This window comes from Zingiber officinale, chromosome 11B, assembly GCF_018446385.1.
Source record: "Zingiber officinale cultivar Zhangliang chromosome 11B, Zo_v1.1, whole genome shotgun sequence".
Lineage (NCBI taxonomy): Eukaryota > Viridiplantae > Streptophyta > Magnoliopsida > Zingiberales > Zingiberaceae > Zingiber > Zingiber officinale.
This window is the reverse complement of record NC_056007.1, coordinates 81151979-81165041: the sequence shown is the minus strand read 5'-3', so window position 1 is coordinate 81165041 and position 13063 is coordinate 81151979. Positions and strand designations below refer to the sequence as shown.

At 40.9% G+C, this 13063-nt stretch overlaps 1 protein-coding gene across 1 annotated transcript; it reads left to right on the top strand.

Moving 5' to 3' along the window:
• The first annotated feature begins 1753 nt into the window (after positions 1-1753).
• On the top strand, positions 1754-4342 carry LOC122033447 (indole-3-acetic acid-amido synthetase GH3.8-like). Its single transcript, XM_042592467.1, has 3 exons — positions 1754-2545; positions 2629-2730; positions 2814-4342. Exons 1-3 carry the CDS (start codon positions 2205-2207, stop codon positions 4207-4209), a joined length of 1839 nt encoding a protein of 612 aa, XP_042448401.1. The 5' UTR covers positions 1754-2204; the 3' UTR covers positions 4210-4342.
• The last annotated feature ends 8721 nt before the right edge of the window (positions 4343-13063 follow it).

The window sequence follows — 13063 nt, the reverse complement described above, 5'->3', positions numbered from 1 at the left end:
AAGAAAAACTCAGCTTCTTACTTTTTGATATCAGTAGAAAAGAGAACCATAAAAAAATTGTAAAAAACTTGTTGATGTTGTTATAAACCTCTCTTTATAATCATAAATCCAAAAAATAATTTTAATTAAATCCCACTAAAATTTACACGTCATTATTTATATTTTCTATTTACTATCTTTATTTATAATATTCATTTATATACCATCATAAATATATATTTATAATATACATATTAATTAATTCATTAATAATATATATTAGTTTTATTTAATAATTTTTAATAAATTATTAATTTAATAATTTATATATAATAATTAATTTTAATTTTAATTTTTACTTTATCTGTAGATTTGTTTATGAAAAAAATAATTTCACGCCCATACCGCCATGCGCACGTGCTGCACATGCGCCGAAAGAGAGGTACACCGCACCCTGTCTTTTGACACTCATTCTTATTCTTTTTAAATTATTCTAAACCGCGCATTAAATTTTGGACCCTGAGTATTTTGATTTACAAATTCCACGTTAATTACATTGGATTTACAAAACCCAGCTAATTAGATTTTATAAATCTAGCATTGCAGCACTCTAATAAAGCAAACCCACGAAAAGGATGCTGTTGAAGAGTCGCTCTCTCCGACCCCATGCCTCCAAAATGGCATGCAAATTATTGTTGCATCACCAAAATATGAAAAAATCGATCGATCTAGGGAAAAAACAAGAGGAAGAGGCTCTGTGAGATCCTCTCGGCAGATCATGGAGCTAATTAATTAATTAATATGCAATCCCTCTCGGCATATCATGGAGCTAATTAATTAATTAATATGCAATCCCTATCGGCAGATCATGGAACTAATTAATTGATTAACTAACGTGTAAAGCATGGCTTTAGCTGGCTGTCTTGTATAATAAAGTAGTCTAGTGATTGAACTCTCATGTGCTAATCCTTGAAAAACAAAAACAATGGCCAGTCTAATGGCAACTGTTGAGAAAATACGTTGCTAGATGAGAATTAATTAAATTATATAATTATCATTATTATCAAATAACTTACATAATAAAATAATATTTTAACAAATTAATCAAACTGATTAATTCTTCTATTTCTCTCTGCCAATTTATGGAATAACTAAATTCCACGAGGGGTTAACCGGCTAGCTGAAATGTTAAATAGATGATGGTTTACATATTGAGCATGTGGGGTTGAATTTCAACACTGACGAGACATAAATCCTGATATTCAAAGACACCCAGCCTCTCATCCATCTGGGCACTCAAGTATCATTAACTCTCTCATGATGATATCATGATACCAAATGAATGATGAGGTGTTGGGATGAATGTATTCATCTTTTGTCATCATGATACCGAATAAATGAATAGAATCGATAAGATCATCCATGATTTACATCCTCCCTATTAATCTAGAGATGAGTTAGTGAAAGACGAAAGAATAATTTGCTCTATGCTCACTACTTAGTTACGTTTTGAGCTATAACTATGATGAATTTATAGTAATTTTTTTTTTTAAATAGGACACGCACCTAAAAAATATTAGATTTTTGGACTATCCATTATGAACACTTCCTGATTTATAGTTATTCTGTCTGTCTGATTAATTATTTTTTTTATTTTTTTTTTTTAGAGAGAGTTAGTGAGGACGCTAGAATCAGTGAATCGTTTTTTACCAGGTGAATAAATTGGGAGAGGTGTTGGGACAAGTGAATAATCTTTTGCACAAGAAATTCCAGGTGGGAGATTTCATTCTGTCCAAAACCATGACCGGCAAAGTGAGCAGAGAACGGCCGGAGAGTAAAGTTGGAGTGTATTGTGATTCTATTCAGTCCCGGCCGCGGAGCGAAGGAGGATCGCCGGCGGAGATGCTTGTCCGGCTGGAACCATGCGCAAGGGTGTCGAAGTGGACGGAGACAGGGAATATTGGGTGGTGGACCTCGGGTTCGAGGGACCACAGGGCCCCCAGTGTTGCGTCGAGAGCGGAGACTTCCTGACACAGGCCTGTTGCTCCGTCAGTCCGTCCGCGGAGCCACCGCCCATCCAACGATCGCCTCCGCCTATAAATAATTTGCCTGCCGCTCAGGCGATGACCTCTCCATCCCTCCTCTTCCATTACTTTCTTATCCTCTTTCAGATCGCAGAGCTTGTTACCTCTGCTAGCTGCTTGACGTTGCGGTAAACCAAAAGAATGGTCGTTGAGATGGTGGTGCTTACGGAGAGCGGGAGCGCTGTGGCCAAGCTCGGGCCCGCCACCAACGAGAAGGACTCGGAGAAGCTGAGGTTAATCGAGGAGATGACGGCAAACACGGACGAGGTGCAGAAGAAGGTATTGGCGGAGATACTGAAGCGCAACGCAGAGACAGAGTATCTGCGGAGGTACGGGCTCGACGGCGCCACCGACCGTGCCGCCTTCAAGGCCAAGGTCCCCGTGGTTACCTACGAGGACCTGCAGCCAGATATACTGAGAATCGCCAACGGAGACTGCTCCGCCATCCTCTCCGCCCACCCAATCTCCGAGTTTCTCACCAGGTACATTTCCTATATATTAATCTTTCGTGTTTCCCCGAGTTGTTTTGTTTATTATGCACAAATGTGTTTGATGTAATTTGAAGCTCCGGGACGTCTGCTGGGGAGAGAAAGCTGATACCGACCATCAAAGAGGACCTTGACCGCCGGCAACTCCTTCACAGCCTACAAATGCCCGTGATGAACTGGTAATTTTGCCCTCTTCGTCTACTTCCAGAATCAATGAATAATTCTGTAAAATTTTTCAAGCTTAACTTTCGGAATTGATCAGTTACGTGCCGGGGCTGGACCAAGGGAAGGGGCTCTATTTCCTTTTCGTAAAATCGGAGATGAAGACTCCCGGCGAGTTGACGGCTCGGCCCCTTTTGACGAGTTTCATCAAGAGAGAGCACTTCAAGAACCGCCCCTACGACCCCTACAATGTGTACACCAGCCCCACCGCCGCCATCCTCTGCACCGACTCCTTTCAGAGCGTGTACGCTCAGATGCTCTGCGGCCTGCTTCAGCGCCTCGACGTTCTGCGCGTTGGGGCCGTCTTCGCCTCCGGACTCCTCCGGGCTATCCGCTTCCTCCAGCTCCACTGGCAGGACCTCTGCAACGACATCGCCGCCGGCTCTCTCACCACCAAAGTTACCGATCCCTCGGTCCGCGCCGCCGTGGCCGAGCTCCTCAGCCAACCGGACCCGGAGCTAGCGGGATTCTTAGCTGCCGAGTGCAGCAATGGTGACTGGGCCGGCATCGTCACCCGCATCTGGCCCAACACCAAGTACCTCGACGTTATCGTGACGGGCGCCATGGCGCAGTACATTTCCACCCTGGAGTACTACAGTGGTGGCCTCCCCATGGTTTGCACCATGTACGCCTCCTCGGAGTGCTACTTCGGACTCAACCTCCGTCCCATATGTGAACCTTCGGAGGTCTCCTACACCATCATGCCTAACATGGGCTACTTCGAGTTCCTCCCACACGGCGACGACCACGTCCAGAACCAGTCCCAGCGGCTAGTGGATCTGGCGGACGTGAAGGTAGGCAAGGAATACGAGCTGGTGATCACCACCTACGCCGGTCTAAACCGCTACTGTGTGGGTGATATTCTGAGGGTGACCGGGTTCTATAACACGGCGCCGCAATTCCGATTCGTCCGCCGCAAGAACGTGCTCCTCAGCATCGAGTCCGACAAGACCGACGAGGCGGAGCTACAGCGGGCAGTGGGGAGCGCGTCGGCGCTGCTGAGACCCTACGACGGCACCGTGGTGGAGTACACGAGCCACGCCTACACCAAGTCCATCCCCGGACACTACGTCATCTACTGGGAACTGCTCGCCAAGGGGGTCTACAACGGCGATGAAGCGCTGGAGGTGTTGCAGCGCGACGGAGTAATGGAGCGGTGCTGCCTGGCAATGGAGGAGACATTGAACGCGGTTTACCGGCAGTGCCGCGTGGCGGATGGGTCAATCGGGCCGCTGGAGATCCGCGTAGTGCGCGGCGGCACGTTTGAGGATCTCATGGACTACGCCATCTCAAGTGGGGCGTCAATCAACCAATACAAAGTGCCGCGCTGCGTCACCTTCCCGCCGATACTGGAGCTCCTGAACTCCCGAGTCGTCTCCGCCCACTTCAGCCCCGCGCCGCCCACGTGGTCGCCGCTCCGCCGCCCGGCAAACTGAAACACCGCTCGTCCCCGTCGAGAAGGGGAATATGAACACTGAAAATAAGTGGTTCCGCGCATGATCTGTTTCCTCTGTTTTACCGTATTAAGTAACTAAAAGTCGTCGTTTTTTTTTCGGCAATTTACCAAAAGGCGTATAAAGGTTAATGTATTTATCAAAAAACGTATCACGATTTTGTATTTACCAAAAGACGGAGTTTACCAAAGTCAATTCCCAGATTAACCCTCTGGCTAACCTGGCAACCGCCTTTTTCAAACACATTTTTCCAAGCATCCAAGCCGAAAGTAGAATAGCAAAATAATTTGTGGTTCGGATACACGTCTTCTCACCGTCTCTCTCCCTTTATCCCTCTGTGTGGTGTTATAAACTTGAAAGAAAAAAAAATATATGAACCCTGCGCTTGCCATTATTGCTCGTGGCGGTTGGCGATTGCAATAGACGAGTTAGGTTTATGGCATAATTGCGTAAGAGTTGCTAGTGGAGACGAAGGACAAATTAAGTTAAGAAGGTCAGCCGAGAAGGACAAACTTCTTGCAAGAGGGAAATTAGTAGAAGCACACATTTAAAGATTTAGACATGTATGTATGGATTTTTTTACTGTAAAATAGGCTAGTGAAGGTAAATAAAAAGTACACCATTTGTGTGTGAAGGGTGGCAGCAAAAAGTGGTTTTATGGTTATTTTTGGTTGTGTAGGGAATAATATTCAATAACACCTGAATTATGATGTAATAGAAGACTTAATCGATTTAATTCATGTTAGTTTTTGACGTAAATAGATAAGTTTGGCTAAAAATTGTTTATTTATGGTTTATGGTTTAGTCAGTGGTGGGCCTAGTTTACAAGAAGTATCTGCTTCAAAAGTGGCCTGATATCATAGATATCAGACCCAAGGTGGGCCTGATATATATGATATCAGGCCCAACGTGGGCCTGATATCGATAATGTGTAATGTGGTTAAAACTTTTCTTTTACATCATACCCTTCCTATTTTGAGCAAAATTACAATTTAACTACATAAAAAGATTATGGAGTTGCAAATTTACTAAAATAGTTTGTAATTTCTTTATCAGGGATGATCATATAACTGACGAAATTCTATCTGAGATATGGAATACTCTTGATGCAACTTCTAGCATTGGACATGCGGATAATGTAGGAGAAGTATCCAGAACAAATATTCCATCATCTTCACAGTAAAGTTGTGTGCATAACACAAATAGAAATATAAGCAGTAATTTCACATTTGATCTAAATGAAGAAGCTAGTATTCAAGAAGATGAGGTTCTGAACCCGTGTGCAACACTTGTTGATTACTATGAGCCTAGTTGGAGTGAGGAGGAAGGGTATTATAACCGAAATGGAGAGGAAATGCAATGCAATACAGATGTACAAGAATTCTTTGCTGATGATATGCAGATTGAACAATATGAAATATCTCAAGAGCAGTATAGTGACTTAGAGGAGGAGTTCCCAATAGCTGATGATCCATATATTCTAAATTCTCGATTGCTCCAAAGGCCAATTGAAGAGGCAACAGATCAGCATGAATTTTTTGTAGGACAGATATTTCAGTCTCGACAAGAGTTCAAGAATCAACTTGTGAAGCATGCCATGGTTAAACATATGAGATATAACCCAGTTGACACTAGGAAAAATAAAGTAAAAGTTATCTGCTTCAATCAACCGTGTAAGTGGAGAGTAGTTGCCAGGGGGGATGTCGAGTTCATTGTTACGAAATATATAAAGGAACACCAATGTGGCACCATTAGGGAAAGTGCTGATCATCAAGCATGCTCTTCATCCTTTGTAGCTTCTTTTGTTGAAGAGCAATTTCTTGCTAATGAACAATACAAGCCAAGTATGATTATAGCAGATATAAAAGTCAGGTTCGGAGTGACCATATCCTACAGAAAAGCTTACATAGCTCGAGAGAAAGCGATGAAGAAAGTTGTTGAAGATTATGATCAAGCATATAGAGATCTTCCACTATATCTGCGTGAGTTAAGAGTAAGGGATCCTGAAACCTATGTTGCACTACACAGGAATTGGGATAATCAGTTCCAACGATGTTTTTGGGATTTTGGAGCTTGTAGGAGAGTATTCAGGTCTTATCTGCGTAAATTAATTGGAATTGATGCCACACACCTAAGAGGCAAATATCCGGGTGTGTTGTTGATGGCTACATCAATAGATGCTAATGACAATGTCCTCCCAGTAGCGTTTGGAATCGCTGAAGTTGAATGTGGGTCTGCATGGGAGTGATTTCTGGATCATACGAAGAGATTCTTTAATGTCGATGATAGTCAATGAGTATAGTATCGAATAGACATCGTGGCATTATAGCAGCAATTAGGAAAGTCTACCCATCGCCCATCATGCTTTTGTTGCCACCACATGTCTTGCAATATAATAACAGATCTGCGGCAGGTCGGGTTTAGGGTTGTTTTGGGCAGCACCGAGCAAACACAACACTACAATATGATCTCATAATGCAGTCCATGCTTGAAAAACATCCAGATGCTCATAAGTGGCTTAAGAACATTGACCCTAAAAGATGGGCTAATGCACACTTTAGTGGGAGAAGGTACACAATGCTAACTACCAATTGTGTAGAGAGTTTAAATGCTTTGTTCAAGGAGACGCATGAACTTCCGATAAACAGGTTAATTGATTATACCCGAAGAAAGGTAGTTCAATGGTTCTGTAACCGAAAGGAGGAAACGTCGAAATGGTATGTAGCGTTGACACCTCATGCTACCAAAGAAATGAAATCAAGGAGGGAGAAAGCTAGACAATATAAAGTCCACCCCTACTCTCAATCCGAAATGGAAGTAGAGACATGGGGTGCTTCATACATTGTTGATTTGGAGAGGAAATATTGTAACTGTGGGGAGTTTCAAATTTCAGGATTGCCTTGCTCACATGCAAATGCCGTCATAATTCACCGGAACATGGATACACTCCCATATTGTGAGCATTACTTTCATTCACATAATTGGAAAATGACATACATGGATCGTATTTACCCCTGTCGAAGCAAAGAATTTTGGCCTAGGGGTGTCAACAACATTATAGTGCTATGTCCCCGTAGCTTTGTGCAGCCTGGTAGGCGAAAGAAGGCAAGGATCGAGTCAAAACATAATGGGAAGGTAAAAATCAAATGCAGCAGGTGCAAACAATTGGGCCATAATCGAAGGACCTGTAGAATGCCGCCAGCCCCTAGATCTTGATTGAATTGTAAATTGGAAGAGTTGAGGCATATGTTTTGTATGAAGTACATAAATAGGTTTGTAAGACAAACAGTTGTTAAAAGTGATATTTCTGTTATATACGTTTATGGAGTATTTAGTTTGTGTTACAGTTTTATGGTAGGTATGAGAAGTGTAAACCATCACCTGCAAGGCAGAAATAATACTTCACACCATATCTCCATTGTGTCAAATAAAAATGTGATACATTTCAATTCAACAGGAAGGGGTTCGTAATTTCAAAGTCACATTAATATGTAGTGAAATATAGATGTGTTAAAACATGCACAAAGGGAGTGTAGTAATCCATTCCATAGGGTAGAAAAAGAAAAGGTGTGCACTGTTCCGTGCCTACTGGCACGGTGCCAAACTTCCTAATTCATGGTGTATAAATTATGTTTGACACCATAAATACCATCTTCCCACCAAGACCTTCACAGGGGACTTGATTTCATGAAAATCCAAGTAGGGGAGGGCCGTCAGTGGGTTTTGGTTAAAACCCACTGATGGACCTAGACACATCGGATTGGACCCATTTCAGCTCTAGTGGTATTTTGGAGTTGCAAGGACTCAGAATCTGGTGGCAAATCATTATTTAAATATTTATAGGTGCTGGAAAAAATTTAAAATACAATCAACCTCCGTTGGGCCTGATATGCTTGAATATCAGGCCCAACGTGTGCCTGATATGAGTGCATATCAGGCCCAATGTGGGCCTGATATGAATATCATTTAATAAAGCAGTATTCTATCTCCCCCTAATATAAACTCCAAGCATTCTTACAGGGGCCTGATCAAAATAATAAAATAACATCAATTTTAATAGTCACCTTCCATAGGGTAGAAAAGAAAAGGTGTGCACTGTTCCCTGCCAACTGGCACGGAGCCATACTTCGTAATCCATGGTGTATAAATTATGTTTGACACCATAAATACCATCTCCCCACCAAGACCTTCACAGGGGACTTGATTTCATGAAAATCCAAGTAGGGGCAAAACCCACTGATGGACCTAGACACATCGGATTGGACCCATTTCAGCTCTAGTGGTATTCTGGAGTTGCAAGGACTCATAATCTGGTGGCAAATAATTATTTAAATATTTATAGGTCATGGGAAAAATTTAAAATATAATCAGCCTCCGTTGGACCTGATATGCTTGGATATCAGGCCCAACGTTATTCGTTCTTATAAATTTATACTATCTCCCTTTTTCTATAAACTCAAAATGTGCTACCATGCTCCTTATGAAAAAATAAATGGCAACTGGCACGGAGCCATACTTCGTAATCCATGGTGTATAAATTATGTTTGACACCATAAATATCATCTCCCCACCAAGACCTTCACAGGGGACTTGATTTCATGAAAATCCAAGTAGGGGAGGGCCATCAGTGGGATTTGGTCAAAACCCACTGATGGACCTAGACACATCGGATTGAACCCATTTCAGCTCTAGTGGTATTCTGGAGTTGCAAGGACTCATAATCTGGTGGCAAATAAATGTTTAAATATTTATAGGCACTGGGAAAAATTTAAAATACAATCAGCCTCCATTGGGCCTGATATGCTGATTGTATTTTAAATTTTTCCCAGCACCTATAAATATTTAAACATTTATTTGCCACCAGATTCTGAGTCCTTGCAACTCCAGAAAATCAAGTCCCCTGTGAAGGTCTTGGTTGGGAGATGGTATTTATGGTGTCAAACATAATTTATACACCATGGATTACGAAGTATGGCTCCGTGCCAGTTGCCATTTATAAGTGCCAAGGCCACTTTGGGCCTGATATGCTTGGATATCAGGCCCACGTTGGGCCTGATATCCAAGCATATCAGGGCCAACGGAGGCTGATTGTATTTTAAATTTTTCCCAGCACCTATAAATATTTAAACATTTATTTGCCACCAGATTCTGAGTCCTTGCAACTCCAGAATACCACTAGAGCTGAAATGGGTTCAATCCGATGTGTCTAGGTCCATCAGTGGGTTTTGACCAAAATCCACTGATGGCCCTCCCCTACTTGGATTTTCATGAAATCAAGTCCCCTGTGAAGGTCTTGGTGGGGAGATGGTATTTATGGTGTCAAACATAATTTATACACCATGGATTACGAAGTATGGCTCCGTGCCAGTTGCCATTTAATTTTTCATAAGGAGCATGGTAGCACATTTTGAGTTTATAGAAAAGGGGAGGTAGTATAAATATATAAGAAAGGATACCATACCAAGGCCACTTTGGGCCTGATATGCACTCATATTAGGCCCACGTTGGGCCTGATATCCAAGCATATCAGGCCCAACGGAGGCTGATTGTATTTTAAATTTTTCCCAGCACCTATAAATATTTAAACATTTATTTGCCACCAGATTCTGAGTCCTTGCAACTCCAGAATACCACTAGAGCTGAAATGGGTTCAATCCGATGTGTCTAGGTCCATCAGTGGGTTTTGACCAAAACCCACTGATGGCCCTCCCCTACTTGGATTTTCATGAAATCAAGTCCCCAGTGAAGGTCTTGCTGGGGAGATGGTATTTATGGTGTCAAACATAATTTATACACCATGTATTACGAAGTATGGCTCCGTGCCATTGGCACGGAACAGTACCAAGGCCACTTTGGGCCTGATATGCTTGGATATCAGGCCCACGTTGGGCTTGATATGCACTCATATCAGGCCCACGTTGGGCCTGATATACAAGCATATCAGGCCCAATGGAGGCTGATTGTATTTTAATTTTCTCCCAGCACCTTTAGAAATTTAAATAATGATTTGCCACCAGATATGGAGTCCTTGAAACTCCAGAATACCACTAGAACTAAAATCTGTCCAATCCGAGGTGTCTAGGTCCATCAGTGGGTTTTGACCAAAACCCACTGATGCCCCTCCCCTACTTGGATATAATAGAAATCAATTCCCCTGTGAAGGTCTTGGTGGGGATATGGTATATATGGTGTAAAATATAATTTATACACCATGGATTAGAAGGTATGGCTCCGTGCCAGTTGGCACGGAACACTGCACAGCTTTTCTTTTCTACCGTATGGAAAGTGACTTTTAAAATTGATGTTATTTTATTATTTTGATCAGGCCCCTGTTAGCATGCGTTCCTTTCTTTATATTAGGGGGAGAAAGAATAATGCTTTATTAATTGATACTCATATCAGGCCCACGTTGGGCCTGATATGCCCTCATATCAGGCCCCCGTTGGGCCTGATATCCAAGCATATCAGGCCCAACGAAGGCTGATTTTATATTATTTTTTCCCAGCACATATATATATATATATATATAAATAATGATTTGCCACCATCTTCTGAGTCCTTGCAACTCCAGAATACCACTAGAGCTGAAATGGGTCCAATCAGAGGTGTCAAGGTCCATCAGTGGGTTTTGACCAAAACCCACTGATGGCCCTCCCCTACTTGGTTCTACCCGAAATCATGTTCCCTGTGAAGTTCTAACTGGGAAGATGGTATATCTGGTGTCAAAACGTATTTATACCCCATTGCTAATAAGGTATTGCTCCGTGGCAGTTGGCACGGAACCTAGTGACGTGCTCTGGAAACTGACTGTTGGTCCGAGCCTATTTGATTTTTTAAACAATCCTAATCGTTACCATGTTTTCAGTTTTGAGAAGATAGAAATGGTGTGCATTACAACTTATATACATTGTCTCTTTCCACTGATAAGCACCAGCATTGCATTTTGTATTTTGTGATTTATATTTCTGACTAATCACTATGCAATATTATTAATATTCCAGTGATAGTTTCTAATCTTCTCATACACTACATACCACCATATTATACAACAAAGACTACATACAAAGATATTAAAAGTCCTACACTACGTAATAATTGCATTTACATTCTATACAAGTTTTTGCCTTACAAGACTGGATATTTAATCCAATGTTTGAAAATATTTATCCCTCAAAATTGCTACCATTACATCAATTCTAATCTTTTTCATGTCTCCTTGTTTGAAGTCCATCTTCATATCATATAGGAGACATCGAATGTATTGCATCACAAAGAAGCCACAATCAACGCTGTAAAGAACAACAGCATTTTAATTGTCAATATTTTTTTATCAATTATTTATATTCACACGTTGTGCTCGATTTACCTTGCTTGTTGTTGTGGACATTCAATTGTGCGAGAGACACATATATCAAACGGATAATGCCTTTCCAAGTTTGGATGAATAGCAGCAACGTGCTCACGACTATATAATTTAAAATCTGATACCTGAAGATTGAAGAGGAAATTTCCATTTTCCATCAACTAGCATTTATATTAAAATACAAACAATATCATTATTATTAGATGCTCACCGCTACTTCAAATTCATATTTGTATTTACTTTCACTTGCAAGAGAATTGTACTGATTGAACATCATTGATTTGGTGTCCACCACCAGCAAGTGGAAGTGTGCATTATCACTGCACAAAGGTATAAATATATACCTTACCTCTTCATCTCGTCTATCCGTCTTTATCATGTGTTGGAAGGCAAACTTACTTGACGATTTCATTAATGACTACAAATATGCAAAGTCATACATACATAACCAACTAATAAAAAGAATTCTATTTTTTACTATAATCAAATCAATTCCTTACTGTGAAGAATGTTGAACAATATATTGACTTGTTGTATGTGCTTCCAGACGGGAATGCCCCCCTAAATAAAATTTTACAATACGTGTCGATTACATCCCCTCTTGTCAACATTTCTCCATTCACACCAGATAAAAGGGAATACAAATTTAAACAAAAGGGTGGTTCCTCCCAAACTATATCATTTGTAAACCTACAAAGTAAACAAATCACAGATTATTTTTACAAATTTATTTTTGATAACCTTAGCCCAAATATGTAATCAGATATGCATATATTATACTTTACTATTCAACTATTTAATTTACATACTTTATTTCCTCCAAGGCTTTTAACAAGTACGCCACCTCTTCGTCTTGTTTTTTTTTCTTGGAAGACTTAAATTGCTTCTTCACATACTATGCATACAAACAAAAAAGGCAATTAGATAATCCATTATATCTAACAAATTGCAAAGAAATTTGCATATATCGTCTTACAGCAATTGCTTGTTTCCTCATTTTGTCATATTTGGCAAACATTTCTACATCCTTGTCTGCCTCTTCATCAGATTTGTCTTCCATCATTTGTACAATATTAATTTCTTCTTCCATTTCATCCAAACCTATTTTTCCTTTCCCCTTGCCCACAACAACATATTCTTTGACAAATTTTTTTCCTTCTCCTATACTTGTAACTTTTTCCGCAGGCTCACTTATATGTATATTTCTACGCTGCCTCTTAGGCAAAGTTTTGAGCCACAATGGACTATCAATTGGAGTATCCCTGTAATCATAGCGACTTCTGTCACAGCCTCTCCGACTTCGTGGTTTAACACCTACAGGTTCAATTTGAGGATCGTCTACAGGCTCGCTATATTGAGATTCCATGCCTTTTTTTTCAACTATTTTAAGTAACTCTTTCACCCTCTCCTTCAATTGCATGTTCTCCATTGTTAGCTCTTTATTTATGTTTGCTTGAATAATGCAATTACAAC